The sequence below is a fragment of the Muntiacus reevesi genome, chromosome 6 (assembly GCF_963930625.1).
Source record: "Muntiacus reevesi chromosome 6, mMunRee1.1, whole genome shotgun sequence".
In the NCBI taxonomy this organism is placed as follows: Eukaryota; Metazoa; Chordata; class Mammalia; order Artiodactyla; family Cervidae; genus Muntiacus; species Muntiacus reevesi.
In genome coordinates this window covers 107,235,573-107,262,902 of record NC_089254.1, presented here as the reverse complement: position 1 = coordinate 107,262,902, position 27,330 = coordinate 107,235,573, and the positions used below count along the sequence as shown (strand labels likewise).

At 63.0% G+C, this 27,330-nt stretch overlaps 3 protein-coding genes across 8 annotated transcripts; 2 read left to right on the top strand and 1 right to left on the bottom strand.

Annotated features, from left to right (window-relative positions):
* The first annotated feature begins 284 nt into the window (after window positions 1-284).
* On the top strand, window positions 285-4,840 carry FASTK (Fas activated serine/threonine kinase). 6 transcript variants are annotated; one of them, XM_065939442.1, is made up of 12 exons: window positions 285-491; window positions 711-764; window positions 997-1,125; window positions 1,312-1,737; window positions 2,437-2,616; window positions 2,724-2,863; window positions 3,344-3,557; window positions 3,662-3,821; window positions 4,038-4,129; window positions 4,213-4,327; window positions 4,401-4,515; window positions 4,643-4,840. In XM_065939442.1, exons 1-12 carry the CDS (start codon window positions 410-412, stop codon window positions 4,748-4,750), a joined length of 1,815 nt encoding a protein of 604 aa, XP_065795514.1. In that variant the 5' UTR covers window positions 285-409; the 3' UTR covers window positions 4,751-4,840. The 6 variants fall into 6 exon arrangements, with proteins under 6 accessions (XP_065795514.1, XP_065795513.1, XP_065795516.1 ...); XM_065939441.1 differs by having other exon boundaries at window positions 711-822; window positions 1,001-1,125; XM_065939443.1 differs by having other exon boundaries at window positions 353-491; window positions 1,001-1,125.
* Window positions 4,841-4,944: 104 nt separating this feature from the next.
* SLC4A2 (solute carrier family 4 member 2) lies at window positions 4,945-20,016 on the bottom strand. Its single transcript, XM_065939440.1, has 23 exons — window positions 19,840-20,016; window positions 17,541-17,654; window positions 15,554-15,725; window positions 15,158-15,399; window positions 14,952-15,070; window positions 13,217-13,449; window positions 12,977-13,119; window positions 11,334-11,514; window positions 9,922-10,057; window positions 9,671-9,836; window positions 9,425-9,539; window positions 9,161-9,345; window positions 8,817-9,042; window positions 8,505-8,720; window positions 8,267-8,415; window positions 7,900-8,094; window positions 7,139-7,393; window positions 6,936-7,025; window positions 6,579-6,745; window positions 5,982-6,235; window positions 5,701-5,870; window positions 5,273-5,446; window positions 4,945-5,178 (listed from the first exon to the last, which is right to left on the bottom strand). Exons 2-23 carry the CDS (start codon window positions 17,589-17,591, stop codon window positions 5,098-5,100), a joined length of 3,720 nt encoding a protein of 1,239 aa, XP_065795512.1. The 5' UTR covers window positions 17,592-17,654; window positions 19,840-20,016; the 3' UTR covers window positions 4,945-5,097.
* A 1,739-nt stretch (window positions 20,017-21,755) lies between these two features.
* On the top strand, window positions 21,756-26,110 carry CDK5 (cyclin dependent kinase 5). The gene is made up of 12 exons (XM_065939449.1): window positions 21,756-21,908; window positions 22,570-22,658; window positions 22,748-22,815; window positions 22,931-22,991; window positions 23,090-23,146; window positions 24,148-24,243; window positions 24,380-24,454; window positions 24,601-24,697; window positions 24,831-24,901; window positions 25,456-25,515; window positions 25,637-25,717; window positions 25,840-26,110. Exons 1-12 carry the CDS (start codon window positions 21,872-21,874, stop codon window positions 25,924-25,926), a joined length of 879 nt encoding a protein of 292 aa, XP_065795521.1. The 5' UTR covers window positions 21,756-21,871; the 3' UTR covers window positions 25,927-26,110.
* Window positions 26,111-27,330: the final 1,220 nt, after the last annotated feature.

The following is a 27,330-nucleotide window of genomic DNA, read 5'->3' as shown; positions in this document are numbered from 1 at the left end:
TGTGAAGTTTTCACTCTTGGCCTAGAGTCTGCGTGTGTGGGTCGGTGAGTGGGGCTGCCGGGAGCTGTTGCCTACTGGGAGAAAAGGGGTGGGCCAGACGCTTCGCCCAGCCCTGCCCGTCCAGGACAACCGCTGCCAACTCCCCTCTGCACCCCAATCTCAGCCCCCAGCCCTTTGGCCCCGCCCCGGTCCCGCCCCAGTCCTTTGGCCCCGCCCCGCCCGGCGCCGCGCGTGCGAGTGCGCGCGCAGCTTCCCGGAAGCAGGGGGCGGGGCGCGTGGCGCTTTGGCGCGCGGGGCTTGTCGGGAGCCACGTCTTTTGCTGGCGGAGGACTTACTTGGCTCGGCGATTGGCGTCCGGGCCGCGCGGTTCGGGGGCTGCCGGGAAGATGGAGGACTCGGTGGCCCCCTGATGAGGAGGCCGCGGGGGGAGCCCGGCTCCCGGGCCCCGAGACCGACTGAGGGAGCGACCTGCGCGGGGCCTGGGGAATCATGTAGGGGTGGCGCCTGCGGGGCGGGCCGCGGGGAAGGGCGGCGGGAGTTGGTGTTGGCGACCGCGACCACGGTCCCCTGACAGCACCCCCGGGCCGCGGGTGGGGGTGTGTGTGTAGTGGGGGCCCCCCTGACACCGCCGACTCCGCGCCGTAGCGCAGGCCGCGCCCGCGGGCTCCACGGGCGCCCTCCGAGGTGGGCCTTGCGTTCTCGTTTCACAGGCGAGAAGGTTTGGGCAGGGAGACCGAAGCCACTTGTCCAAGGTCACGCAGCTGGTAAGTGGGAGCGCCCAGCATGGAACCCAGGACCGCGGAGCCCGCGCTCCACCCTCCGGTACCGCCGCCGCCTCCTGCGGGAGGGGGAGGTGGTCGGGGGTAGGGGGGAGCGTATCTGTGGGGCGAGCTGGGCTCCAAGCTGGGCGCGACCACTAACCAGATTCGGGACCTCGGGGCTTGCCTTAACCCCCTCGCCTCTCTGGGCCTTGGTCTCTCCACCTGTGAAATCGAGATAGTACCAGCCCCTGCCTACCTCCTCCCGGGCATGTCAGAGGAGGATCAGAGGAGATGATGCATGTGGAATTGCTCTGTAAAAATCCCTCCGTGAGAACTCTGAAGGATTCCGATTGCTCTCGCAAAGGTTGGAAGGAGTCAGAGAGGGGTGGGTTGGGGAAGAGGACCAGAGCAGTCACAAAGAAGGGCGAAGAGAGCCCGGGTTGCTCTGACCCTAGGCTTCTCTGGATGGGGAGTGAGTTGAGGAGTATAGAGAGCTGGTCTTTCTCCCCTTTGGAGAATACCTCACCCCCTTTTCTGGGCCACCCCTCAGGGTCTCCAGCACCCAACTCCATGCTTCGAGTCCTGCTCTCTGCCCAGGCCTCCAGTGCTCGTCTGTCTGGCTTGCTGCTGCTCCCACCAGTACAGCCCTGCTGTCTGGGACCCAACAAATGGGGAGACCACCGGCCTCCTGGAGGAGGCCCCCGTGCAGGCCCTGTGCAGGGGTTGCAGCGGCTTCTGGAACAGGCGAGGAGCCCTGGGGAGCTGCTGCGCTGGCTGGGGCAGAATCCCACCAAGGTGCGCGCCCACCACTACCCTGTGGCACTTCGTCGTCTGAGCCAGCTCTTGGGGTCTCTGCCGCGGCCGCCTCCTGTGGAGCAGGCCACGCTGCAGGACTTGAGTCAGCTCATCATCCGAAACTGCCCCTCCTTTGACATTCACACCATCCACGTGTGTCTGCACCTTGCAGCCTTACTGGGTGAGGACGGTGTCTAGGGGTGGGTGGGTGTTAACGGAAGGATAGAGAAACTGTAGCAGACCCACCCGAGATACTGACAGAACCCACCTGAGGCTTTACCAGGAACGGCACACTTGCTGAGGGATGCCACACTTGCTGCTGCTCTGCAGAATCCACAACAGTTATCACGAATCAAGCAGCATGAGTTGGAGCTTAGATTAGGGTGCCACCCCTTTTTTTGTTGTTGTTTTGTCGCTAAGTCATGTCTGGCTCTTCTGTGACCCCATGGACCATAGCCCACCAGGCTCCTCTGTCCATGGGATTCTCCAGGCAAGAATACTGGCATAGGTTGCCATTTCCTTCTCTAGGGGATCTTCCGGACCCAGGGATCAAACCTGTGCATTGGCAGGTGGATTCTTTATCACTGAGCCGCCAGGTCTCTTCTAATACAGTGCCCTAGGGAGCCACTGCAATTTATCACCATTGGCAAGAGACGAGATCTTACTACCTTCCCTGTATAGGGCCTTCCCCACAGACTGTTGTGATACCTTTATTCACGTGGTAGTTCCCATTTCTCTAGTGGTTCCGCGTGCTCTGTAGCAGAACTTCCAGCCCAGAAAACAGAGATGAGAAGGACTAGGGATTCACTAACTAAAACTGCAGGATTGCAGCAGAGCAGAGCAGCTCCTTCCCTGCCTCCTTTGACCCTCTGCCTCTCAGGCTTCCCATCAGATGGGCCCCTGATTTGCACCCTGGAGCAGGAGCGAAGGTTCCGTCTCCCTCCGAAGCCACCGCCCCCTCTGCCGCCTGTCCTTCGAGGTGGGCAAAGGTTGGAAGCTGCTCTAAGCTGTCCCCGTTTCCAGCGGCGGCCTCAGCAGCACCTCATCCGCAGCCTGGCAGGTGCTGGAGGGGGGGACAGGTGATAGGGGGCTGGGGGCAGGTGGTATCTGCTGGAATCTCACCCAGGTCTGGCCTGAGGGTCCAGCGTGATAAGCTGTTCTTCACAGGGGCCAGGCCCGAGGAACTGACTCCCCACGTGATGGTGCTCCTGGCCCAGCACTTGGCCCGCCACCGGTTGAGGGAGCCCCAGCTTCTGGAAGCCATTGCCCACTTCCTGGTGGTCCAGGAAGCCCAGCTCAACAGCAAGGTGGGATTGCCTCCCACCTTCCCAGGCTCCTCTCCTGATGGTTCTCAGACACCCGGCAGGCCTGGCTGCCCACCCCTCCCCCCTTGTCCACTTGATTGGCTGCTGCTTAATGCAGCAGACCACCCACCTAGGCTCTCTGTCCTCTCCCTGGGGTACCACCTAGGCTCACACCGCCCCCTAGGTACACCTGGTTCTCTGCACTTCTCCAAACACCCTTAGCCACTGTCTTAGCTTGGTTGATCCCACTCCACCAAGTCTTCAGGGCCAGAACCCACAGCCATATCTCTGCTTGTTTGGAGACTGACCTCACGGAGATCGAGCACTGCTTATGCTGTTGAGCGTCTGTGCTGTAGAGGGGACTGTCCTGCCTTTCCAGTGACTGATGTTATCAGCTTGCAGGCCAATCATTCCTGAGGTTCAGCTTGTAAAGAAGACCAGAGAACCTTCCCCCTGGGTGATGGGCTGCTCTTTGCCCCACAGGTGGTACAGAAGTTGGTCCTGCCCTTTGGGCGGCTGAACTACGTGCCTCTGGAGCAGCAGTTTATGCCCTGCCTTGAGAGGATCCTGGCTCGGGAAGCAGGGGTGGCCCCCCTGGCAACTGTCAACATCTTGATGTCACTGTGTCAGCTGCGGTGCCTGCCCTTCCGAGCCCTGCACTTTGTCTTTTCCCCTGGTTTCATCAACCACGTCAGTGGTGCGCAGGCCTGGGGGGCTGGCTGTGTCCTGGAGGGCTGGGGGGCCGGGGAAGCAGGAGTGAGGGTCTGCACCCCAGTAAGCCTCGTCCTGCTTTCCCCACAGGCACCCCTCATGCCCTGATTGTGCGGCGCTACCTCTCCCTGCTAGACACGGCGGTGGAGCTGGAGCTCCCAGGATATCAGGGCGCCCGCCTTCCCCGAAGGCAGCAAGTGCCCATCTTCCCCCAGCCACTCATCACTGACCGCGCCCGCTGCAAGTACAGGTGGGTGGGCACTTGGGGAAGGGGAGGGGAGGGGTTGGCTGGCAAGGAGCACCGGGTAGACCGGCCTGGGGGACCCTGAGCTGTCTATGCTGCTGTGCTCTGGGTCACCAGAAAGCTAAGCCCCCGAAGGCCATTTCCCAGCATGGCTGTGGAAGTAGGTGGGACCAAGCTAAAGAGTGCCTTGGGGGACCTTCTGACCGGGGCTCCTCCCCTCAGTCACAAGGACATAGTAGCAGAGGGGCTGCGCCAGCTGCTGGGGGAGGAGAAATACCGGCAGGACCTGACCGTGCCTCCAGGCTACAGCACAGGTGAGCTCTGGGTGGGCCGGCGAGCCCCCGGGAAGCAGAGCCTCCGCCGGAAGCCAGTGGCTCTTTCTCTCCCGGCCCCGCAGACTTCCTGCTGTGTGTCAGCAGCTGCGGCGCGGTGCTGCCCGTGAGAGCCCAGGACCCCTTCCTGCCGTACCCTCCCAGGTCCTGTCCCCGCGCCACCCGGGACCCTGCCCAAAGGTAAGGCGGGAGCCTGGGAGAGCCTCCCCGGCCCCCGCGCATAGCGCCTGAGCCGCAGTGCCTTCCTCTCCAGGGTGGTGCTGATGCTGCGGGAGCGCTGGCACTTCTGTCGGGATGGCCGGGTGCTGCTGGGCTCCCGAGCCCTGCGGGAGCGGCACCTGGGCCTGATGGGCTACCAGCTCCTGCCGGTGAGGCCCCGCCCCACCCGCGCCACGCCCTGCGGCCCCGCCCACCCCGTGCCAACGCCACGCCCCCACTCGACCCGGCCAGTTCCCCAGCCCCCAGGGATGACGAATTCTGTCCTCTGCCCCGCAGCTACCCTTTGAAGAACTGGAGTCCCAGAGGGGCCTGCCCCAGCTCAAGGGCTACCTGAGGCAGAAGCTCCAGGCCCTGGGCCTCCGCTGGGGACCGGAAGGGGGGTGAGGGGTGCACACGGGCTCAGGATGGCCCCCTCGTGGGGGTGGACAGTTTGCACTTTGCTTCCCTCTGATTTGTCATTAAAGTCCCTTTCCTTCCCCATCGCACGTTTTGTTTCTGGGACGGGCGGGCTGGGTTCCCCCACGTGTTTCCCATTCACACCCGGCTGACACTGACACACACAGACGACTAGAGATAGGTGGGGGCCGAAGCGCTTTACTGCGGAGGGGTGGGGGGAGGGCCTTAAATTATTCACTTAAATAAAAATGAGGAGGGAAGAGGATGGGGAGAGCTCCCCCCCAGCCCCCGTTCCCTCTGTCCGTCCATCCCTTGGCTGTCCGTCCAGGCAGCAGTTACACAGGCATGGGCATCTCGTTGTACTCGTCCACACCCTCCCGCTCATCGAACACCGGTTCTGCCTCGTTAGCATCCAGCTGTGGGCCAGGACAGAGTCAGGAAGGTGGGCGACCTCCCAGCAAGACTGCGTGGGTGGGGCCGGGCGAGGCTGGGGAGGAGCGCAGGCCTTACATATTTCATCTCCCGCTCGGTGAAGATGCGGCTCAGCACCACCATGCGAAGCGGCACCGTGAGGATGAGGATGAAGGGGAAGGCCAGGGAGGCCGCGGTGGACATGACCGCCCAGAGCACGGCCAGGCAGAGCAGCTGCAGGGCCGTGAACAGGTGCATACGCAGGGTCCGGACCTGGGGGCGGAGTGACAGGGCCAGAAGAGTGAGCCCGGCCCCGGAGGGCCGTCAGGGCCTGCCATGACCAGAGGATGACGGCCCCTCTCCCCTCCGCAGAGGCAGGTGGAAGTGCCTGCGTAGGTGCTTACGGGAGCCAGGTCTGCACAGGCTGAATGGTGGCTGGCCAGGGTGCATAGATGGGGGGCCGGAGGGTGACCCACACAGACTGGGCAGGGGGGAGAGGCGTGGGGCCCTTCCCAGCCGGGTCTCACCTTCTTGACGTAGGTGACATCTGGGTGGTGTTTGGGCGGCATGAGCAGCAGGTGCAGCCGCTCATAGAACTGGATCCCGTTCAGGGAGGTCACGCCCATGTATAGGAAAATCCCGAAGAGCACAGCCAGGGGGATCTGCCGGAGCAGATCCCCGATGACCAAGGAGAGGCCTGCGGGCGAGGGGGAGGAACAGCTGGCCCCGGGGCGCTCCACCCCTCCACCCGAAGTGGCCATGGCCATGAGACCCCTCCGGGAAGGCTGGGAGGAAGAGGCGAACATACCCACGAGCAGGGCCACCAGCAGCCCTGTCACCCGCTGCTCCTTGACCTCCTGGATCTTGGGCTTGTCCCCAGGCGCCACCGCCTTGCTCATGACCGTGAGCGCGTTTGCGTGCGTGACGGAGCGGACAGTGGCGGCAGCCAACCAGGGCAAGCCGAAGAGGGCACAGATGCCGCCCATGGCCACGATGAGCAGCAAGTCCAGGTGGAAGCCGGAGCCCTTCTGAAGCATGCGCTCCTTCTTGGAGATGATCAGCCTGAGCGGGGACAGGCACGCCCTGAGCCCCGGGCCCCCCAGCCCAGCTCGGCAGACAACTGGGTCTTTCCAGGGCGCCCAGGCAGTCACTTCTGTTTCTGGAGCCCGGAGGTCCCTGTCCACCCCCTTCAGGATGAGGGTTCCATCATGGAGCTGAGTCCTATCCCAGTGGCCACCCCCTACCCCCTGGAGGCAGCCAGTGTGCACTGTGCCCATGTGGGCACAGTGCAGTGGGGTTTTCTGTTGTCTACAAACTTCAGCAGCCAGCCTGCTGGGGGCTCCAGCCCCTCCATGCAGCAGCTCGTCCCTGTCTGCACAGCGACCCCTCTGCCAGGACCACTCACGTGGTGATCTGTGTTTCCATGAAGATAAGGATGAAGACCAAGATGGCGGGCAGCAGGCTGGCAACCATCATCCACACAGGGAAGGCGCTCTTCTCCCCCAGGGGGTTGATGACCCAGCCCCGCTTCTCTGGGGCTGTCACTGAGAAGCCGCTGGGCACACTCAGCTTCTGCAGGGCAGAGGGTGGGGCCGAGGCGGGTGAACCTTGGTGGGGGGCATGCCCTGAGCTGCACTGGGGCAGGGGGCACGCTGAGCGTGTGCTGCGGGAGAGGCTGGGTATCTGCCCAGTTTAGAAGCAGCTCTGGTCCTGGGGGTCTGGAGTCCAGCACCCCCTCATCACTGCGTGCGCACCACCATACCTGCGTGTAGGTGTCCTCAATACTGTAATCCACAAGCACCATGATGAGAATGGCGATGGGCACCCCGAAGTCCCCAATGACGCGCCGTACCTGTGGGCAAGCACCGCGCTCAGAGGCCCCACACCGCCATCCAGGCCGGGTAACCCCCCTCCTTCCCCCGCCCCGGGGCTTTATGCCTCCCTCAGGCCTGCCAGCCCACACACCCGGCCGGGGAAGAACCGGCTGTTCTTGAATTTGCGCAGGAAGAAGGCGATGAAGAAGGTGCCGGCCATGAGAACCAGCGACAGCAGGGCGGTGTTGGGCTGGCCCTGGGGCCTGCCCTGCCCGGGCGGCCTGGCTGAGCTCTCGTTCCTTGGCCCCAGCGTGGTTCCTGCCCCGGGCCATGTGGCGTTCTCGCCACTGTCTGCCTCAGAGCTGTTGGAGATGGAACAGCCGTGGAGGGGGTGCTCCTGGAAGATCTGGGGAGAGAATGAAGGACTCCATACGCTTAATTGGCCAGAGGTCTGGGACTGAGTGTGTTGGGTGGGACAGGAGGGCCCAGGGTAGTCGGCCTGCCCTCAAGGAGCTTAAGAAAATGACTGAGGTGAACAGACGGGAGCGCAAGACCACTAAGGGTTAAGAGGGGGGCTGCTCTAACTGGGGAAGGCAGCTGGGAACAAGGCTCCAGACAGGCCTGGAGGAGCATCCAGGGGAGCGTGGCAAACCCTGCGGACAAGTCTGATCCTGACCCAGACACAGACATGAGAGCCTGTCTGTCAACTTGGGGGCCTTTCCCTCTGACTTCTGGATCCTCTGCCATCTTATCAAAAGCACACGTCACCTTTGTTATTAAAACTGGGTGAGTCTTTGAGACCGATCTGAAGTCCCGGTGTATGTATTAGCAACAGGCCTCACACGTAGAGAACCCAGGGGCAGGAGGCCCCCAGCTCCCTCGCGGGCCAGGTCCCACGGGGGCCCTACCCACCTTCACCAGCTTGTAGAAGGTCTCGTAGATGAAGATGAGCGAGATGAGGAAGGCAAAGATCTCCTGGGTGAAGCGGGAGACGAAGCGCACCAAGAAGCTGCCCTCCAGGGCCACCATGAGCAGGGCCAGCAGCACCAGCCAGAAGCCGATCCACACACGGCCCACCAGGTACTCCAGGTCGTTGCTGCTGCAGAACTGGGGTGGGCAGGGGGAGGGGGTGGGCAGAGTCGGGCTCAGAGCCTGGGGGCTCTCGAGGAGTGGGGGGAGTGGCGGGGGGGGGGGGAGTGTGGGGGGGCAGGTGCAGAGAAAGGGAGAGGGAGCTGAGCTGGGCAGGAGGAACCAGCACCAACAGTCTGTGGCCGCTCACCGAAAAGAAGGCCTCCTCGAAGACCAGCAGGGGCCCTGAGAAGCCGATCACCAGCAATGGCTGGGCCCCCAACAGGCAGAAAAGCACACCCTGGATGGCCGTGGACATGATGAGCTCCGACACCCCGATCAGGTCGTGCGTCTTCTCCCCTAGGGCAGCAGGAGCCTGCTCAGGGGCTGGTGGCGGGGCGTGGGTGGTCACACCCTCCCCTCTCTGCCGTGCCTAAGCCCCTCCTTACCCAGCAGCCCCCCGAAGGTGATGGCGGGAGACAGGGCCGCAAAGTAGATGAAGATGACGGCAGCCAGGCACTGGGGGTCCAGCGCGTCCCGGAAGTCGCTCAGGTAGTGGGGGTAGCGGCGCCGCACGTCTCGGATCAGCCCCCCAAAAGGCCGGCCCGTCCGCCGCAGGGGATCGTCTTCCACCGCACTGGCCACCTCTACCATCTGCAGGAGCGCTGCAGCCCGGGGCCTGCGTCAGGGCGCCCGCCCACCCGTCCGCCCTCCTGACACCCCAGCCCGACCCAGCCCCCTGGCTCATACTGGCCCCGTACCCTTATCCTGGGCCGACTTGGGCTCCAGCCCCGCCCCCGGGGGCAGCAGCCGGCCCTGCTCCTCCCGCTTCTTGAGCATCTGGCGCTGGAAGTGAGCTACCGACCGCAGCAGCTCCTCGCCCTGCACCTCCGACGGCGGCAGCACCACGCTGCAGTCCAGGAAGGCGTTGATGGCCGTCAGCAGGTCCTCCCGCTCATCCGCCAGGTAGGCCGCCTCGTGGAATTGCTGCCGGAGCGGGACTGGGACGAGTGAGGATGCAGGACAAGAGGCCAGGGCCCAGGAGTCGGGCTGGGCACCAGGGGTGGGGGGTCGGGGGTGGGGGTGGCGTGCTGCAGCGGCTGACCTTGTCAGACATGAGGGTGGAGATGGAGCGGCCGATCTCGTGGTAGTCCATGTTGGCGCTGCTCGGGCCCAGCAGCAGGAAGAGGAAGCGCACCGGCACAGGCACCTCCAGCACCGCGTCCAGCTCCACCGCCTCCCGCAGCCGCACGAAGGCCATGGTGGGGCGGGCCAGGAACTCCACGCAGCCTGTGGGTGTGTGGCCATCATGGGTGAGAGCTCAGCCTGGGTGGCCCCCAGCCCCCGCCCCACTCCTCGCCCTGCATACCCACGAGGACCACCGTGGCCTCGGCATTCTCAGGGATCTTCTCCAGCAGCTTCAGCTCATGCTTGGACTTGGAGCGAGTGATGCCGGCCGGAGGAGCCGGAGCAGGCGGCTCGCGCTGGGGAGGCGGGAGGCCAGGGCTCAGTTGGGCCGCCCTGCCCCTGCCCGCCCCCGCCCTGCTGGCTCGGGGTCCTGCAGCCGCTGGGGTGGCCGGACCTCACCCTGGCAAGGCCGCCTTCTCCCCCTCACCTCTCGCTCCACCTCCAGCCGGGTCTCGGGAACTCCTCCGATGAGGGGCTCGGTGACGTGGGGGTCGCTCTCGGCGCCCTGGCCGTGGTGATGTCCCAGCAGGGAGCCCAGGGAACCGGCCGAGATGTTGCGGGGGAAGGAGAAGTCCTTCTCGTCACTCGGGTGGCTGCAGGGCAGCAGGCAGGGAGGTGAGGCGGGCTGGCGGCTGGGGCTGGGGTCAGGCAGGCAGAATGTGGTACGCAGGGTCTCACCTGTGTTTCAGCAGCAGGGCCCGCAGCACGTTGGCTCTGTCCTCAGCCTTGATCTGGTCCGAGATGACCATCTGCTCCACCACCTGGTGGGCCACGCCAGGCAGGGTCTGCTGATCCAGGTCCAAGAGCACGGCCCCTGGAATGAGGTCGACACAGAGGGGCCTCGTCCCCAGCCAAGAATCGGGGGGCTGGGCTGGGAATGGGGGGACAGCCAGGGAGGCACTGCCCAACCCCAAAACCGGTGAGCGGGGCCCAGCTGGGCCTGAGGCCCAAGTCCCCAGGCCCTCTCTCCCTGCAGGAATGTTGTGAGGCTCAGCAGAGGCCAGGAAACCCCAGCTCTCAGAGAGGACACCTGGCTAGACGTTGCCCAGACGCCCCTTCTGGAAGCACACAGCAGGAAGCGTCCCAGGCCACCCACATAGGCTGGACTGCCCTTCGCTGCCAGGAACTTCCTCCAGACCACGCTGCTGCCTCTGCCGTCCGCTTGAGGGCCCAGTTCTGCCCTCTGGAACACGACCCAGCCGGTTGTGGCAGCCCCGAAGCCATCTGAAGGGTAACCTCCCCGCCGACCCTGGACTCCTCAGCGTCCCCAAGTCCAGCAGCTGCTCAAGGACACCAAGCCCGTCCCTGCTCTGAGCTATCATTTCCTAGAGAGATGAAGGTCCTCTCAAAAGCCACCAGGTCATTTTCCCGTCAAGGTCAACTCACGGGACATGGAACAAACAGGACCGAAGGCCCCCTGAGCAGCCATAAGGCAGATGGCACAGCCTTGCCATCAAGCCCTGTGCTCTGGCACCTCACCCAAAGCTCTCAAGCCTCACTCAGAGCCTAGTAACTCCTAGCTGGGAAACAGTCCTGACAGCAGGTTTTTGAGTCCTCGACCGCTGACAGCAAGTGGGAGCGGTTCCCCAGCAGAAGGAGGAAACAAGCCAAGAGCAGAACATCAGACGGGAGCACCTGTGCTCACACGGCAGAGGCCACACCGCCCTACAGGTTAGGTCACACTGCCAAAAGCCCACACCGCCCTATAGGTTAGGTCACACTGCCCAGAACCTCTAGGATCTCAGAAAGCATTCCACCAAAACCATTTAACAACACCGCAGCATCCAAAACATACCAGCTTCAGTTTATCTGAAAATATCACTTTCTAGAGAAGCTGCTTGCTGAAGATGCCAGACCAGAGAAGAGGGTCAGTCCTGCCCTGCAGTCACCCAACGACAGAGCCCGAGGAACAGCAGGCCTTGCGAGAGGTGACGTCACGACAAGAGATGCTCCCTCCTGGGCTCTGGTGACATTACACACCCTGTTGCTCAAGACAACAGGACCATTTGGTCCTCGGAGAACGGGCTTGGGCAAAGGCAATTCTCAGGGTGAGGATGGGCGGGCTGGGTGGGTGCGGGGGCACGCGTTACCATGGGCCAGGGTCCGGCGCAGCTCCAGGAGGCTGCGGAACGAGAGGGAGGCCACGTGGGGCTTCCCCCAGCGCTCCGTCTCCTCCTCCACGTCCTCCTCGAATTTGATCCAGCGCGCCGTCTCCCGCCACTGAGGCTCCTGGTTTTTGTCCAGCAGCAGCTCATTCAGCTCCACAAACACCTTGGGGCAACAGGAGAGGGCGTGGCGGGACGGAGGCTGTGTCCCCGGGGGGCACAGGGCGCAGGCCCGGAGCCCAGACGAGTTACCAACCCACCTGCGGCTCTCCCTCGGCTGTGAAAGACGAGCGATGCCACCCACCTCAAAGGCCACGAGCGGGCCAAGAAAGACCCACTTACTGTACGGCTCAAAGAGCTAAGTACTCAATAGTCTGTAATAACCTGTTAGGGAAGAGAATCTGAAAATACAGATAGGTATACATATGTATAACTGAATCACTGTGCCATACACCTGAAACCAGCTCCACCTTGTAAATCAACTATAATTAAAAAAAATGGGGGGTATAGTGGGGGATAAAAGAAAAGTACATGGAACACTTAGGATGGCGTATGACTCAGAGGAAGTGTTTGATGAGTGGTCTCTAAACACACACACAGGAACTCGGCAGGATGCATTTACACGCATTTCTAGAACTGGCAAAACTGAAGAGTGACACAGCGGTCACTTCTGAGGGTGCCGACTAGGCAGAGGCCTGGAGGAACTTTCTGAGTGTGGGCATGTCCTGTATCAAGGTAGGCTTGGCTAGGATTGACACATGCAAAGCATCACGGAGTTGTACACTTAACCTGAGTGGGCTTTTACTGTGTCTGTTTGACCGCAATCAAAAGTTACCCCCCAAAAAAACCCACTGGCAGGGGCAGGGCTCAAGACCAGAGCGCTGAAATCTTAGATGGGCAGCATCACTAAGTACGGGGCTTCCCTTGTGGCTCAGATGGTAAAGAGTCTGCCTGCAGTGCGGGAGACCTGGGTTCGACCCCTGGGTTGGGAGGATCCCCTGGAGAAGGAAACGGCTCCCCACTCCAGTATTCTGGCCTGGAGAATTCCATGGACTGTATAGTTCATTGAGTCACAAAGAGTCGGACACGACTGAGCGACTTTCACTTTCACTAAGTACCTGAGTGGCCTTGGCCAGTCACTGTCCCTGTCACCCTCACAGGATGTGGGAGGACTCGAGCGGGGAGGTGACTGGACTCTGAGACATGACGTGCGCTGCTGCACAAAGCCCCTCTCAGACACCTCACTGCCAGCTGCCAGAGAACGGCCGTGAGAGAAGTCAACATGTCTAAGATAACAGCCACACCAGCAACAGCAGCTCAGTAACACCATAATAACAATTTGGGGACAGACGGCTCCTAGACTTAACCGTAGTGAACATTCTGTAATGTTTAAATGTTGACTGGTTATGTGGGGCACCTGAGGCTAACATAATATTGTGTTATCAACTATATGTAATTTAAAAAAAAATCAATACTGTTGAAGATTGCACTCTTGTGCAGTGTGCAACCTTGAAAACCATGCATGGCCACCCCGGGGCTCAAGATCACCACTGGTCTGAGAAGCGGTGGGGGCTGTGGAGAACAGATGAACAGGGAGATGATGGAAGATGGTGGAGCGGAGAACTCACCTCATGGGGCTTGTGGGGGGCCCGGGGCCGGGCCCGAGGCGTGGGGCCAGGCTCTCGCCCTTCCCGGCCACTCTGTACAGATGCCTTGGCATTCTTCCGCACCAAGTGTCTCCGTACGCCAGGAACATCCTCAAACCGGTGACCTGCGGTGGAGGGGGGGGGGACAGGGTCAAAGGTCCCTTTCTCTTACCCCCACCCCCAGCCCCACCAGCTCCAGGCTCGCCCAGGCCTGGCACGCACTTTTCATGAGGTCCAGGTCAGCTGTGGCCAGTGTCTGCGCCTCGCTCTCGTCCGTGGGGACCCGAGGCAGCAACGCCTGCTCAGCCCCCGTCATGCTTCCGATGCGTCTCCTCTCCTGCAGGTTGTAGCTGCGGTGCCCGGGCTGCGCCTTGGTCAGGAGGCGCCCGGAGGCACCCCCGTCATCACCTCCCGCCGTGCCGCTGGCCACGGCCGCCACCTCCTCCACCTGGGCCCTGCATAGACAGGGAGGCCGTGAGTGAGCCTGGGAAGGTTGGCCCCTCCTGCTTGGCCAGGTGCCACACGGGAAGCCCCTGGGAAAGGGGACCCCACTGGCCCCAACCCTGCCTCCATCCCCACACGCCTGGGTAGGTGGGAATGTGGAAGCGCAGCAAAGGTTCTGGAATCAGGGGGTGGCGTTTAAACCCAGCTCCTTCCTTCCCAGCAATCCCCCGAGCCGCCCCGGGACAGAAACTCAAGCCGCCAAAGGGAGGCTGAAGCCAGCCTTCCCCAGGGCCCAGGGTGGCCCAGTGACATCGGAAAAGTGCCCAGGGTGGGACCCCTAGCAATGGACTCGGGGCTCACAGGAGACCCTGTTTCTAATCGAATGGAGTAAAGGACATGGAAATGGGCCTTTGGAGTTGGAGACGCCTGCCCCCGCCCCACAGCCGTGAGGAGGGTATGAGCGCCTGTCCCTTAGGGTTCTGGCTTCTGCGTTTATCTCCCAGGCAGGGGTGGTTTCCTTTCTCTCCACCTCCCCCAGAGGGCCCTGTCCCTGCCACACCTTTCTACATCATTCCCCCAGCCTCCAGCACCCCCATGGCTCCAAGCCCCTGTCCCGCGCCCGTGACCAGCGCCCTGAGGCAGGCTCTCTCCCCCTGCACCCACCTTCTGTGCCCGAGGTTCTGTTCGCACTCCTGCCCACAAATCTGACCCCCTTGTCCGATGCCGCACTCTCTCTCGGGCTCCCCCGCCTCCTGGCTGTCCAGCGGCCCGCAGGCCTGCACCCCCCATGCAGACGGCCGAGGTGGACCCAGCTCCATCCACACAGCCTGTCTTCCCAGCGAGTCTGTGCCGCCCCAGAGGGGCAACTCGCCCTTCACTTCCCCCCGCCCCTTCACACTGCCTGGCACCCGGAAAACAACAGGGAGGCGATAGTAGTGACCTTGAGACCTCGTTCAAAGTGGTTTCTTCCAGGAAGCCTTCCCTGGCTGACGTCCCCAAACTCCACAATCACCTGTTGGTACTGACGCTCCGCCTGAACCCAGTCGTCTGGCGCAGTCACTTGTGCTGGCTGCCACTTCACCAGACCACAGCCAGGGTGGGCTGGCAGCTCCCCAAAAGCAGGAGGGGGGCCTCCTATTCCTCTCACCCCCTTGGGGTCCCAGGGGGCGTGAGGAGGTCAGCTGTCCAGTCCCTGATCTGTTTGATGTTGCTCCCCTGAAGTCGTGAGCAGGAGGGTGGGGATGGCAGGCGTGGGAGGAGGTGGCTAAACCATATTTAAAGCTGTTCACACCACCCTTCAGCCCCTACCACCACCTTGTGGGAAAAGTCCTATTACACTTGGTTTATAGACGGGGAGACAGACTCAGAGACATCGGCTCTTGACAAGAGTCAAATCCTAGCGGCATGACCCAACCTGAGCCTCTCAAGGCTCTGGCTTTGTCTCCCCACCCCACCTGACCAACGCCGGTGTGGGAGGTCTCAGTGTGGGGGGTCTCAGTGTGGGGACCCTTACCCAGTCTGGGCCGCTTTGGTGGCCCGGGGAGCTGCCTCCTGGTGGGGCTGGGGTGGAGGTGGAGAGGGACTGGTGGCCTCTGCCTTCCGGTCTGCACCTTCATCCTCCTGGAGGAAGAACTAGAACAGGGACGCCGTGTGAGCAGGGGAGGCCGGGTCAGAGATCCTGCAGGCGCCCCCCACCCCCGGGAAACCCTGCCCGCTCACCTGCACAGAAGAGGGAGTAGAGGCAGGCGACGGCTGGCTGAGGGCCCGGGCCCCCTCGGCCTCACTGGCCTCATCGTCCTCTTCCTCACCCTCCTCGATGGTAGGGGTCTCCCCAGTCGGGGAGGCTCCGGGGCGCCTGCGGAGCTTCCGTCCTGGGCCCTGGGGTGTCTTTCGGCGCCGGGTGTCGGGAGGCAGGTGGGTGGACAGCGGGTGGTGGATGTGATGGGAAGACTGGCGGTGGTCTGCAGGGACAGGTGGACCGGCTGCCAATGGGCCCAGCTTCCCCCCTCTCCAACTGGCCGGCTCCCAGCCTCTGCCCGCCCCCAGGCCCCCAGCTCAGTCACACCCGGAGCAGCACCCCGCCAGCCCCCCACTCGCCTCCCCCAACCCCCTCACATTCAAAGTCTTCTTCCCCATAGCTGCGGCCGAGCTCCTCCCCTCCTCGGGACCCCGCCTCCTGAAGGATCTCCTCGAACCGCTCCACGCCCAGGGTGCGGTGGAGTTCGTCCTCCTCCTGCTCAGCTGCAAAGCCGGGCGCCGTCACGGGGCCCAGGCTCTCAGGCTCTGGCTGCGAGGAAGAAGGGGCAGTGAAGACTCTCAGGGGGCAGGGGGGTGTGTGTCTCTGCACACCCCCTGCCCGCTTAGCGGCAGAAACCCAGTACCCTCCTCCCAGCTGCCCCAGCATCCCTAAAGCCAGGACTTAGCACCCTACCCCCAGCAGCCTGCCCCCCCACCCCCACCCCAGGGTCCTGGGCCATCAACACCCTGGCTGGATCCATTCCTGTCGGTTCTGGGACAGGTGGGAAGCGTCAGCCCTGGAGGCCTCTGCAGAAGTCCTGTGTGTCCACTCCAGAGCTCAAGGTCGGGGGTGTGACCTGGGCCGTTCACACAGCTGACGCTGATGGTCGTGAATACGACTGGGACCCATCCCACTGAGCCTGAGAAGTAACTTCTCGGGGCACCTGAGCTAACCGATCTAACCAACCGGGGTTGATCTGAGGCTCCTGGGCAGGAAGGCAGCACGTCACCCCATTGGAAGAGGTCCCTGCTGGGCAGCTCCCGGAGGGAGCCAGTGCTCCGGGCCGCGGCCCCGCCCCGCCCTGCTTCTCCCTACCCCCCCTGCACCTGAGTCATTCTGCGGGAGCCCAGGACCGTGGTGGTGCTTTGGAGAGCTTGGCCCAGCGGTGTGGGCGGCCACCACTCTGCGGCCTCAGTCCAGCGCCCCCCCACCTGCCACCACCACCACCACCCCCTGCCGGCTGGTCTCGGCTCCAGGCACCACCAAATATTTGCTCAAGCGAGAGCTTCTGGACTTGAAGGGCATCGAGATCTCCAAGGGCAGGGGTACCCGAGCAAGAAAGAGCAGAGGGAGGTGGGCTGGGAAGGAGGGCGGGCCTTGCAGAGCCTGGGAGGTGGGGTCAGGAGCCGCTGTGGGGGGGCACACACTGGATACGAGAGGCTGGGACCAGGAGCTTGCCCCCCCCAACCCTGGTCAGCCCATCTCTGCCGCTCGAGCCCGGCATCCCCACCACCACCCTCCAGGCACGGGGCCCCACTCTCACCAGAAAAAGCACCGGGAGGAAGGTGGCGGAGCGGGGCGGCTGAAGCCAGCGAGCAGAAGGGGGCTAGCCCGGGGTGGGGGGAGGAGGGCAGACAGCCCCTCGCACCTGAGGCCGCAGGAGGAAGTCCATGGCCGCCGGCCGGGGTGAACTGGGGGCGGAGGGGGAGGGGACCGACCGGCACCTCGCCCGGTCACGTGTCCCCGTGGGCCCAAGTGACCAATGACGCAATGATGATGCCGGCGCTGGGGTTAATCATTGCCCTTCCCAGGATCACTGGGAGGGGGACACGTGGGACGGCGGACACGTGGGGGCCGGGAGGGGCCGGGCCTGGGTGGCACGTGGGGCTGGGGGGCGGGGCGGTCTGCCCAGAAGCCCCGTGTAGCAGGCCGGGCGGGAGCAGCCTCCAAGACCCAGGGCGGGGGAGGGGGCTGTCGCCGGTTAGAGACCCAGGATTCCCAAAGTTCCTCTCCCGCTGAGGAGGAGCATAAACAACCTCCCGGGGCTTCAGGGAACAGCCGCAAGGCCCTCCCCAGGGCTGGAAGCTGTCTGACTGCCACCACCAGTACCTGTCCCAGACCTGGTGGCCCGTGCAAGGCTCAGACAGGCATGGCAGAGCCCTTCCCAAGTTCATCCTGGGCTCCCCTCTTGGGCCTCTTCACACGCGCGCACACACACACACACTCACACCCCTGTTTGACACAGACCCTCACCCTTGCCCAGAGCCCCAGTGGTGGCCTCTTCACTCACACACGCACACACCCTGAGCCACAGCCCCAGGGATGGTGGTGCACAGGAGAGGAGGGGCAGTGAGCAATACTCACCGTGCGGAAGGAATCCGCGCCCGACATGGGGCGCCGGGGGCCGCTGCTCATGGCCAAATCTTAGCCCTTCTCGCTGTAGCTGCGGCTTTCAGGGAGGCAAGGTGGCGGCATAACCTGAGGGAGGGCACCGATCACCGGGTGAGAGAGGTCCCAGGCCAGTGGGGGCACCCCAACATTGCACAGTTTCCCCCACCCCAAACCACCCCCAGGGGAGGGCGGGGGCTTTGCAGAAGTCACGCGGGGCGGGGGGGCGGGGGGGCGGTTCCTGGTTGCACAGGATCCTCCCGGGCTCCCAAGGGCCTTGGCGCCTGATTCTGGGAGAGTGGAGCGGGGAGCAGAGAAAGTTATAGGAAGAAAAGAGAGAAACAAAGCAAGGATGGAGGCTCAGCAGGCCCAGGGACTGAGCGTAGTTAGGGAGAGAGAGCAGAGGGTGGGAGACCCCCAGCGGGGGGTGGGGGAAGCAGGAAGGCGTCAGGCCCAGACCTGGAGAGACAGCAGCAGAGATCAGCGTGGGGAGATAGAAGAAGAGGGAGGACAGGCCGAGCCAGAAGTGCAGTGGGAGCAGAGAGGGGTGTACCCGGGGGGTGAGACCCAGAGCCGGGCCAGGGCAGGGCGGGGATGAAGGAAGGCAGACAGAAATCTGGAGTGAGCCCAGAGCAGCCTGCAAAGGGGGCTGCAGTCCTGTGCCCCTCTCCTCCGGAAAAAAAAAAAGCCCAGCCCCAAAGTGGGGGAGGAGGAGGCTCCCGGGGGAGGGGCGGTAGCCCAGCTCCACTCTGGCAGTGGGAGGGCAGCACTGGCCCGGCAGCGCTTTATACTGGGGGAGGGGCACGTGATGCCCGGGGAGGAGGGGGACACAGAAACCCTGAGCTTCTGCCCTCGGGGGCAGTTTCAGGGCTTCCCCTCCCCAAGCCCGCGGCCAGGAAAATCTGAGCGGCCGGCTGACGCCCTCCTGACTGTGACTGTAGGGGCGTCTGGGGAGGACGCCGTGCGGAAGGAGGCCAGAAGGGCTGCGTTTAGGGAAGCTGGCCAGTGCAAACTGGGGGGACCCGTTCCTAGTGGGGGGTGCTCTGTGATGGCAAGAGAACTGACCGCCCCGGTGTGTCGCTGGGGGTGGGGGTGGTGGGTTGGTGGTCAGGGTTACTGGATTTAGGGCCCAACTCAGGGGTGACACAAGTCAGTGTAGGGTCAAACAATATAGGTCTGGGGGTCAGTCCGGGCTAGGGGGCCTGGAGCGACCCATGCCCCTAGCGGGGCATTCCAGCTCAGCTGAGTGCTCTCTTCAGCTCCCCCCTTGGCAGGCTGTGCGCCAGGGCAAGTCTGCTATGGGGCGCCAGGCGCTGGCGGAGGCGACCTGGTCTGGGAAGCAGTGCCCAGCACCTGCCGGTGCCCGGCTCCCACCTCCAGGCTGGGCTCTCGGTGTGCTCCGCCGTCCTCCCCCGCCCTCCTCCCTCCACCTCCTCCCACCCCCACCGCGCCTTCCCCAGAACACAAAGCCGCCTCTGTCCAGAGCATCGGTGTCGATAATCCGGGGTGGGGGCACATTCCAGGGACCAGCCCCGACCGGCCCAGAGGATTAGCACTCCGGACCCCCACATGGGCATTAATCGCCCCCGCAGTGGACTGGCACATTCCACCGCTCTCCGGACGCGGGGCTGGCGGGAGTGGGGCGCTCAGGGAAGAGGAGAAAGTGAACCCTGGAGTGCAGCTCAGCACCGCACCCCCACAGCCAGCACAGAGCTCCCCACCCGGGCCAGCCAGCCAGCATCCCCCCACCCCCGCCAGGAGTTAGGTCGCACTGTCCCGGGCTCGTCTTTCCCATCCCCACCCAGCTGCTCCCTCTCCGGCCTGACCCCTTGTCCCGACCTGACCCGCCACCCCCATTCCTGGCTCCGCCTCCCAAGCCCGAGATTGGGGGGCAGAGGCTGAGGCTCGCAGCAACTCTTAGGCAGGGGAGCCCTGGACCGGCCTTAAGGCTAGAGTAGGGGGTGGCACGCGACGGGTGTCGTCTGGAGTACCGCCCGGGGGTCGGGAGGGCCCCCTCCCGGTGGCAGGGGGCGCGGCACCCTCGCTTTTAGAGAACTCGAAGAAGCGGACTCAAGACCCCGCTTCCGACCCGCAATCACTCCGCTCGCCTCCCCATCCTTCTCCCCCAAGAGCTCGCGTCCCCGCGCCCCAGTCTCCGCCCTTTCCTGCACTTCCACTCCCTCCCCGCTCCGAGTGCCGAGTTCCCCCCTTTCCTTCCCCCTCCCTTCCTCTCTCCGCGGCCCCGGCCCTCCCCCGCCGCCACCTCCCCGCTTACCCGCTTCCTCTGGACCTGGCGCTCCAGGGGTCTCGGGGTCTCTCTCCCCGCCGGCTCTCGAGCCCTCGCGCGCTCCCGACGGTTCCCCCGGGCCCACCTCGGGGCGCGCCCCCCGCCGCTCCCAACTTCTCCCAACTCAACTTTCCCCCGCGTCGCGGGCAGGCCAGCCCCCTACGTGCGCGCGTCCCGGCGCACCGTGCGCGGCCCCGGCGCGGCGGGCCCGGAGGCGGGGAGTGGGGCCGAGACCCGGGGGGCGGAGGCGCGCGGCCAGGCACTGCGGGCGCCCGGATCCCAGAGCAGAGGAGGCCGCCCCCGGCTTGCCGCCCCGCGCTTCCCCGCAACGAGCTCGGGTGCCTAGAGACGCCGTCTCCTGGCTTCATTTGGCCCCTCTGGGCGGAAAGGAAGCCCGGTTCATCCTCGGGATCCCAGGCAGGAAAAGAAAAAAAGAGGCACCAAGCTATCAGGCAATTCGGAGGAAATTGAAATGTCAATGCATCGGGGGTCAAGAGTCTCTGCGACCGCAGGCAGCCCCAGCCTTCCACCCCTAGTTGTCCCCAGTGCCTCCAAGAAAGCCCCTGTCTTTGCCAGGAGGATGGGGGTGGGGGCGAAGAGTGGTGATGGCGGCGCGGGGTGGATACCCATTACTCTGTGCTGAGTTAAGTCTTTCCGAACCGGGGGACTTCTGCCTCGGAGAGATTCCCTGCCGTGCCTTCCCTTCTCGAACCCTATTCATAATCATCATCTGTCATTTAAAGATCTATTTCTTGTTTTCTCAAATTATAAATTCTTCCAGGTAAGCGAATCTATGTTTCGCTTCTGAGAGTCTGCCACCGAGGGAAGGACAGCATTGTGTACGCAGAAAACGTTCAGACATAAACGAGTTAATTAACAAACTGTTTAAGCCCCAACGTCGGTTCCGGCGGCGCCGAGGAGTGCTGTTTGGGGGCAGTTTTCATCCAGTTCACAGCCCTCAAGAATGCAATCATGAGACAATTAGAGAGAAGCCACAAGATAAATCTATAATCAACTCCTTAAGGGATGAGGTCAAGGCCGCTTCAAGTGTAGCTTCTGTCTGTCCTTCTGTCTGTTGAGGGCGGTAACCAACCTGCCAGCCCTCGGGCCACACCCCGGCCGACTCCAGTGGGCCAGGGCTCTGTAGACTGGTGGGGGTGGGGTGGGGTGGGGTGGGGGCGGGGGTACACCTCCCCAGTGCGCCAGCTTGCCTCGGAATATCAGGGTGGAGCGAACTGCTGGAGTCGGGTGGATTCCAGGACCACAAAAAGGGGAGAGAGAAGAGTCTGGCGTATGGTGAATCCAGCCTCCAATGGGGCACACCTGTCTCTCTTTCCAGCCTTGCGGGCAGCTGGCCCCTGTGAAGTCATCATCGGCAAGATATGGCTCAGAGCCATTCCGCAGGCAATCCTGAGCTCACCGGACGGCCCAGGGAGAGGTTCAAACCGGTTATGGGAGTGTCAGGAGGTCGTTGGAAGCTCAACACCATCAACCCGGCCAGAGCCAGGGCCACCTGGGCTCGGGAGGCAGGTTGCCAAAGCCCAGACTCTGGAAAGCGCCCCTCCACCCCACCCAACCCCGCCGCCCCCACCCCTGCTGCATTCTGGAACGTGTAGTCCCGGAGAGGCTCTTTCCCGAAAGAAGGGTGTAATCACTGAAAGGGATACCCGAGTGGGGCAACCTGGGAGCCGCACGCTACTGTGGGGAGTCGGGAAAGCGGACACGCAGTGCTTCCTGGAACTTGAAGTCCAAGGGTGGCATCCGCGGTGGACCGGAGTCCCCGGGAGGCAAGAGCTGCAGCGAGTCCGAGCGCAGCCTGCTGGGGGTTGTAGTCTTCTTGTTGCCTGCGGCCCCGGGCACTACTGGGACACCTGGCGTCCTAGGACTACAAGGCCCAGAAGCCCATGCGCAGGCGGGAGGGCGGGGCAGGGCCCGGAGGCTGGGGTACCGCCTCCTCTGCAACGCCGGGCCGGGAGTCTTAGAACCCAGGGCCCGCAAGGGTCCCCGCGCGGCTGCCGCGATGCAGAAATACGAGAAACTGGAGAAGATTGGGGAAGGTAATGGGACCGCGAGATGCTCCTGCAAAATCTTCTGCAGATCCTTCAGCATTCCTTACAGCCCTGGCTCCTCTACCGTCAGCAATACCCACAGATTCCGACCTTAGCACTGGCTGCAGCCCCGGCCCCCCAGCTCAACATTCCATGCAGACAGCAATCCTCCCCCTGCTAGCGTTTCCCATGGACGCCCCCCTGCCCACCTTAGCACTCCCAGTGACCCACCTCCCGACCTCTACGTCCTGCATTTCCTCTCCATCCTCAGCACCACTTGCACAACCTCACCCAGCCCCAGCCTCAGTTCCCGCTGCAGACCTCCAACCTCTGCATTCCTGCTGGCCTTCATTACTTCCCCAGGCCCCTGCTCCCAATTTCCAGACCCTCCAGAAGCTTGGCCTTTGTGATAGACCTCCTCACCTGGCCCCTGCAGCCTCTGCCTGTTGCAGACACCCTTGAGCCATCTGCAGGCACCTCTCTGCCACATTCCCCCCTCCCCCCCCAAAAGAGCTCTCTGCCAGTGCCCGGCCTTTACCCCGGATCTCTTCCCTTGTTTCTCCAGCATCAGCAGTAACACCCTCCCACGCTGCTTGCTGTCCTGGCAGGGGCTTCCTGGGTTGGGAAAATGTGCCCCATCCTTTCCCTACCCCTCCCCTCCTTCCGCTAGGCACCTATGGAACAGTGTTCAAGGCCAAAAATCGGGAGACTCATGAGATCGTGGCTCTGAAACGGGTGAGGCTGGATGACGATGATGAGGTAGGACTGGGGTGCCAGGGCCGGGGAGGGGCCGGGGGCCTGGGCCGGGCGGGATGTGACTATGACCACCTGGCCCCTCCAACGTGTAGGGTGTGCCGAGTTCTGCCCTTCGGGAGATCTGCTTACTCAAGGAGCTGAAGCACAAGAACATCGTCAGGTGTGTGGGTGGGCTGGGTCAGAGGAGGTGGGGGCTTCAGAGATGGGCTGGGCTGATATTGGGCTCTTAGGTGCGGGCTGTGGCCCTGCCTGCCCAAGCCCTCACTTTTCCCCAGGCTCCATGACGTCCTACACAGCGACAAGAAGCTGACTTTGGTTTTTGAGTTCTGCGACCAGGTGAAAGGGGAGCTGGAGGGCCAGTAGCCTTGGGAGGATACAGGGACCCCAGCTGAGGTTCATCTCTGTCCCATCCCCCACCCCCGTTCCTTTATCAGGACCTTAAGAAGTATTTCGACAGCTGCAATGGTGACCTAGATCCTGAAATAGTGAAGGTAAGGAAACTGGTTTCCTGGGAGCTCGTTGAGGCTGGAGTTGGAGTCTGTATTCAGCGAACGTGCTCTCAAGCCCCGCACTGGGACATTCACGGCCCAAGGGGAGGAGAAAACCCTGTGTCTGCTTCCAGGAGCCTCCGTCTTAGTGATCATTTTCACGCGATCCCTTTAACCTGAAAGGAACTCTGCTGTCAGTGATAGGATTTATATTTGAGAGGTGGGAACATGAGGTTCCGAGAGATTCACTCATCCCACAAATTCTTATTGAATGCTTTGTGCCAGGCACTGTTCTCGGCCCAAGTGCCCTGTCCAAGGTTCCAGGGGGAAACAAATGCTTGACGACTGTGGTGGTTGTTCAGTTGCTCAGTCATGTCGGACTCTCTGCGACCCCATCAACTGCAATGCACCAGGCTTCCCCATCCTTAACTATCTTCCGGAGCTTGCTCAAACTCATTCCATTGAGTCGGTGATGCCATCCAACCTCTGTCATCCCCGTCTCCTCCTGACCTCCATCTTTCCCAGCATCAGGGTCTTTTCCAACAAGTTGGCTTTTCACATCAGGTGGCCAGAGTATTGGAACATTTCAGCATCAGTCCTTCCAATGAATATTCAGGGTTGATTTCCTTTGGATGGACTGGTTTGAGCTCCTTGCTGTTCAAGGGATTCTCGAGAATGATGAATGATAACACGGCACAACATATACATGGATGGTTATGATGTACGTGTTAAATGAGGCCAGGTAGGGGAGAGAGAGCAGTGTGGAATGGGAAGGCAGGAAGCCCCACCAGGCTGCCAGTTCCAGAAAGATGGGGACCAGGGCTCCCCAATTCGGCGTTCATTTCGAGTACCCAGCAGAGTACAAAGAAGGCCCTCGGTAGTGAAGGGTGAGTTGCCCTGAGCTTGGTGCTGACAGACGGCTGGGGTTTCAGGGCCCGTGATCCCCCACAGGGTGCACATCCCATCCCGAGGGTCTGATGACCTCCTCCCTGCCCCTCCCCCAGTCATTCCTCTTCCAGCTGCTGAAAGGCCTGGGCTTCTGTCACAGCCGCAACGTGCTGCACAGGGACCTGAAGCCTCAGAACCTGCTCATCAACAGGGTACCTCTGGGGAGCAGGCAGGGCGTCTGGGAGGCTGGGGCAGGGTGAGGGGAGCCGGGCAGGAAGGTGGAAGCAGGGGGCCTGCCCTCAGACTGTGCAGAGCCCCTCTCCTTGCCCGTGTTCCCCCACCCCCCAGAATGGGGAGCTGAAACTGGCTGATTTCGGTTTGGCTCGCGCCTTTGGGATCCCCGTTCGCTGTTACTCAGCTGAGGTGAGCTGTGGGGGTGTGGGGGGATGTTGGGAGCGAGGGAGGGGGTCCCCAACGAGCATCGCTCAGCTCCTCCTCCAGGACTCCTATCTGGGCACCCTCGTTCATTTCTAACTGGGGGTTCCCGTGGGTGGGGTCTTCTTCTCCAGGTTGTCACGCTGTGGTACCGCCCACCTGATGTCCTTTTTGGGGCCAAGCTGTACTCCACGTCCATCGACATGTGGTCAGCTGGCTGCATCTTCGCAGGTGACGTGTCTGGGTCTGCGGAGCCCCATTGGAGTGGAGGGTCCCTCCGGGGAAGGGGGTGGGGCCCCTGCGGTGGGAGTGGGGGGCGTGGGGGTGAGGGATTCTTCTCATATCGCCCCCACCTCTCTCCCAGAGCTGGCTAACGCTGGGCGGCCCCTCTTCCCTGGCAATGACGTAGATGACCAGCTGAAGAGGATCTTCCGATATCCTTCTGTCTCCCTTTACCTCACGCCGGCCCCCAACCCCCAGGAGGGGATCTGGAAGCCCCCCCGGAGCTCAGAGTGCAGGCAGGGAGGGCGGCGAGGGGTGGGGCCAGGACTGGGGGCACCTCCGGGCTTGTCCTGAGGGCAGAGAGTGGTGAGCACCCTGGAGGTTACGGGGCAGGTGCATGCTGCTTGCTGGTGTGGCTGGTAGGCAGGGAGGGCTCACTCCTCCCCAGCGGAGAGCTGAATCTTCAGGGCAAGGGAGCCAAAAGGAGCAGGAACGTGATAGAGGGGGAGGCTGGGGCCACGGACCTCAGGACTTAGGTCAAAGTAGTTAATCACGGCTGTCAAGTACCTGGTCTGCTAGAATAGCATGCAGCTGAGACTGCACATGAGGGTGGCAGGGGCCGGGGTTGGCTTGTGTCGTGAGCTAGGGGGTGAAGTGAGCAGGGCCGGGAGGTGGGGGGTGGGTAGGAGGAACCTCCCTTCCCCAGGGAGAGAGTCCCTCACCTGCCCCTTTCCTCCACCTGAGTGGCCCTTGACCCCATGGACACACTCCTGGGGACGCCAACTGAGGAGCAGTGGCCCGCCATGACCAAGCTTCCAGACTATAAGGTGTGACGGGAGAGCGCGGCGGGGGTCGTGGTGGTTCATCAGTAGCCCCCCCGCCGAGTGTCTGGCCCTGGCAGCCTCCACACCCCTGCACCCCGGTCTGACTCTCCCTGACCCCCCACAGCCCTACCCGATGTACCCGGCCACAACGTCCCTGGTGAACGTCGTGCCCAAGCTCAATGCCACAGGGCGGGACCTGCTGCAGGTGATGAAGGGCAGTGTGGGGAGGTGGCCAGCGCACTTGTTGGGGCTGGTGGGGGTGGGGTGTGGATTGGGTAGCCCGGGGCCTCCCGGCCTGAACCCACCTCGCTGCCTCCTGTCGTCCAGAACCTCCTCAAGTGTAACCCGGTCCAGCGCATCTCGGCGGAAGAGGCCCTGCAGCACCCTTACTTCTCTGACTTCTGCCCCCCCTAGGCTCCAGGGCTGGGGGCCTGGCCTACTCGACGCCCCCTCTGGGGAGGGACCGAAAGGCAGGGATGCGCCATGTGCCAAGCTCCAGCTGTGCTGGGCCGGCCAGGGTGGAGGTGCCCTCACCCATGGTCTTCACTCCCTCTGTGGACTTTATTTAATTTCATAAATTGGCTCCTTTCCCACTGTCTGGCTGATGTGGTGGTGACGCGGCTCTGGGGTGGGGTGGGGTGGGGTGGCCGGGGCGGTGCTGGGGGGCGTCTGCGTCGCTGGGTCGCCCTCTGTCACCCTGCTTCCAGCTCCAGCAGCCTGTCCCGCCCTTGCTCTGTTACGATAAGTGACCGGAGGCTGGGGGTTGGCGGCTGTGATGCTCACCCGTGCTCGGGGGGCGGGGGCAGTGCTGCTCCTGCACGTGTGTGTGTGTGCGTGTGCATGCACGTGCAGCGGTTTGTGTGCTCTCATCCCTGCCCCCTTCTCCTCTGCCCAGGAGGGGCTGGTCCTGGGGCGTGAGGCTGCCAGTGTCTGAAGGCAAGGATGGGCTTCCACCGGAAATAGGGAGCAACCACCAGAAATGGGGAGCAGAGAGCGGGCCTTTCTTTATGGTTCCTCTGGTCCCTTGTGCCTGCCCCTCCTCTTCCGTCTTCACCCCCCACACCTAGGCCTGCAGGCTGGGCCAGGAGAGACCCGCGACAGTGGTTGGGAACCCCTCCAGCCCTGCTCCCCAATTTGTCATTTTTTGACACTTAGGGTGCAGGGAAAGCGGATCTGGGCGTGTGCTTCCTGGGAGGGGTGGGAAGGGAGGGCCAGGGCTCCCCCCGCGCCCCAGCCCCAAGCTGAGGCGTTCGGCTCTTGCCAGGAGGCTGGGGAAGCAAACAGAGGTTCCCAAGGAGACGGGGGGGCAGAGGGGAGCCGGGGGGCACGCCGGCACTCAATCCCTAAGGCGAGAAAAAGTCATGATGGCCTCAAACAGGACATCCTGGTTCCTGGGAGCGGGCTGCCCCTCCGCCTTCCCGCCCGCCCTTCCCTGATAGGACCCCAGGGGTTCGTCCTACTGCTGCCTCGGGTCTGCCTTCATGTCTGCCTCTGAGATGTCGGTTTGACAAAACTCACTCACACAGAGGCGCAGTGACCTCTGCCCTCCCAGCGCGCTTCTCTCAGAGAGAGATTTCTGGGGGGTTAACGTTTCAGACACCGTGTCTGCTGGGTGACGGTGGGCAGGAGCCTTCTTGGGGCTGAGTAAGGCTGAGGGTGGCCGGGCCAGTCGGCCTATAAGAGGAACCGTGGCGGAGGCTGATGGGCTAGAGCTTTATTTGGGGCTAAGGCGGCAAAGACGCAGGCAGGTTGGTCACGTCCAGGGTGTTGGGGTGCGGCCTTGAAGACACAGACCGCCCCCGCCCCCCACGCCCAAGT

Coding starts and splice junctions, on each gene's coding strand:
- FASTK (XM_065939441.1), top strand. CDS start 410: ATGAGGAGGCCGCGGGGGGAGCCCGGCTCCCGGGCCCCGAGACCGACT. Junction 2,617..2,723: donor CCTCATCCGCAGCCTGGCAG/GTGCTGGAGGGG, acceptor TGTTCTTCACAG/GGGCCAGGCCCGAGGAACTG. Junction 4,328..4,400: donor ACCCGGGACCCTGCCCAAAG/GTAAGGCGGGAG, acceptor CTTCCTCTCCAG/GGTGGTGCTGATGCTGCGGG.
- SLC4A2 (XM_065939440.1), bottom strand. CDS start 17,591: ATGAGCAGCGGCCCCCGGCGCCCCATGTCGGGCGCGGATTCCTTCCGC. Junction 9,540..9,670: donor GGCTGGAGGTGGAGCGAGAG/GTGAGGGGGAGA, acceptor CCGCCTCCCCAG/CGCGAGCCGCCTGCTCCGGC. Junction 8,416..8,504: donor CACCTTCGGGGGGCTGCTGG/GTAAGGAGGGGC, acceptor CTGCTGCCCTAG/GGGAGAAGACGCACGACCTG.
- CDK5 (XM_065939449.1), top strand. CDS start 21,872: ATGCAGAAATACGAGAAACTGGAGAAGATTGGGGAAG. Junction 22,816..22,930: donor AAGCACAAGAACATCGTCAG/GTGTGTGGGTGG, acceptor ACTTTTCCCCAG/GCTCCATGACGTCCTACACA. Junction 25,718..25,839: donor CAGGGCGGGACCTGCTGCAG/GTGATGAAGGGC, acceptor CCTGTCGTCCAG/AACCTCCTCAAGTGTAACCC.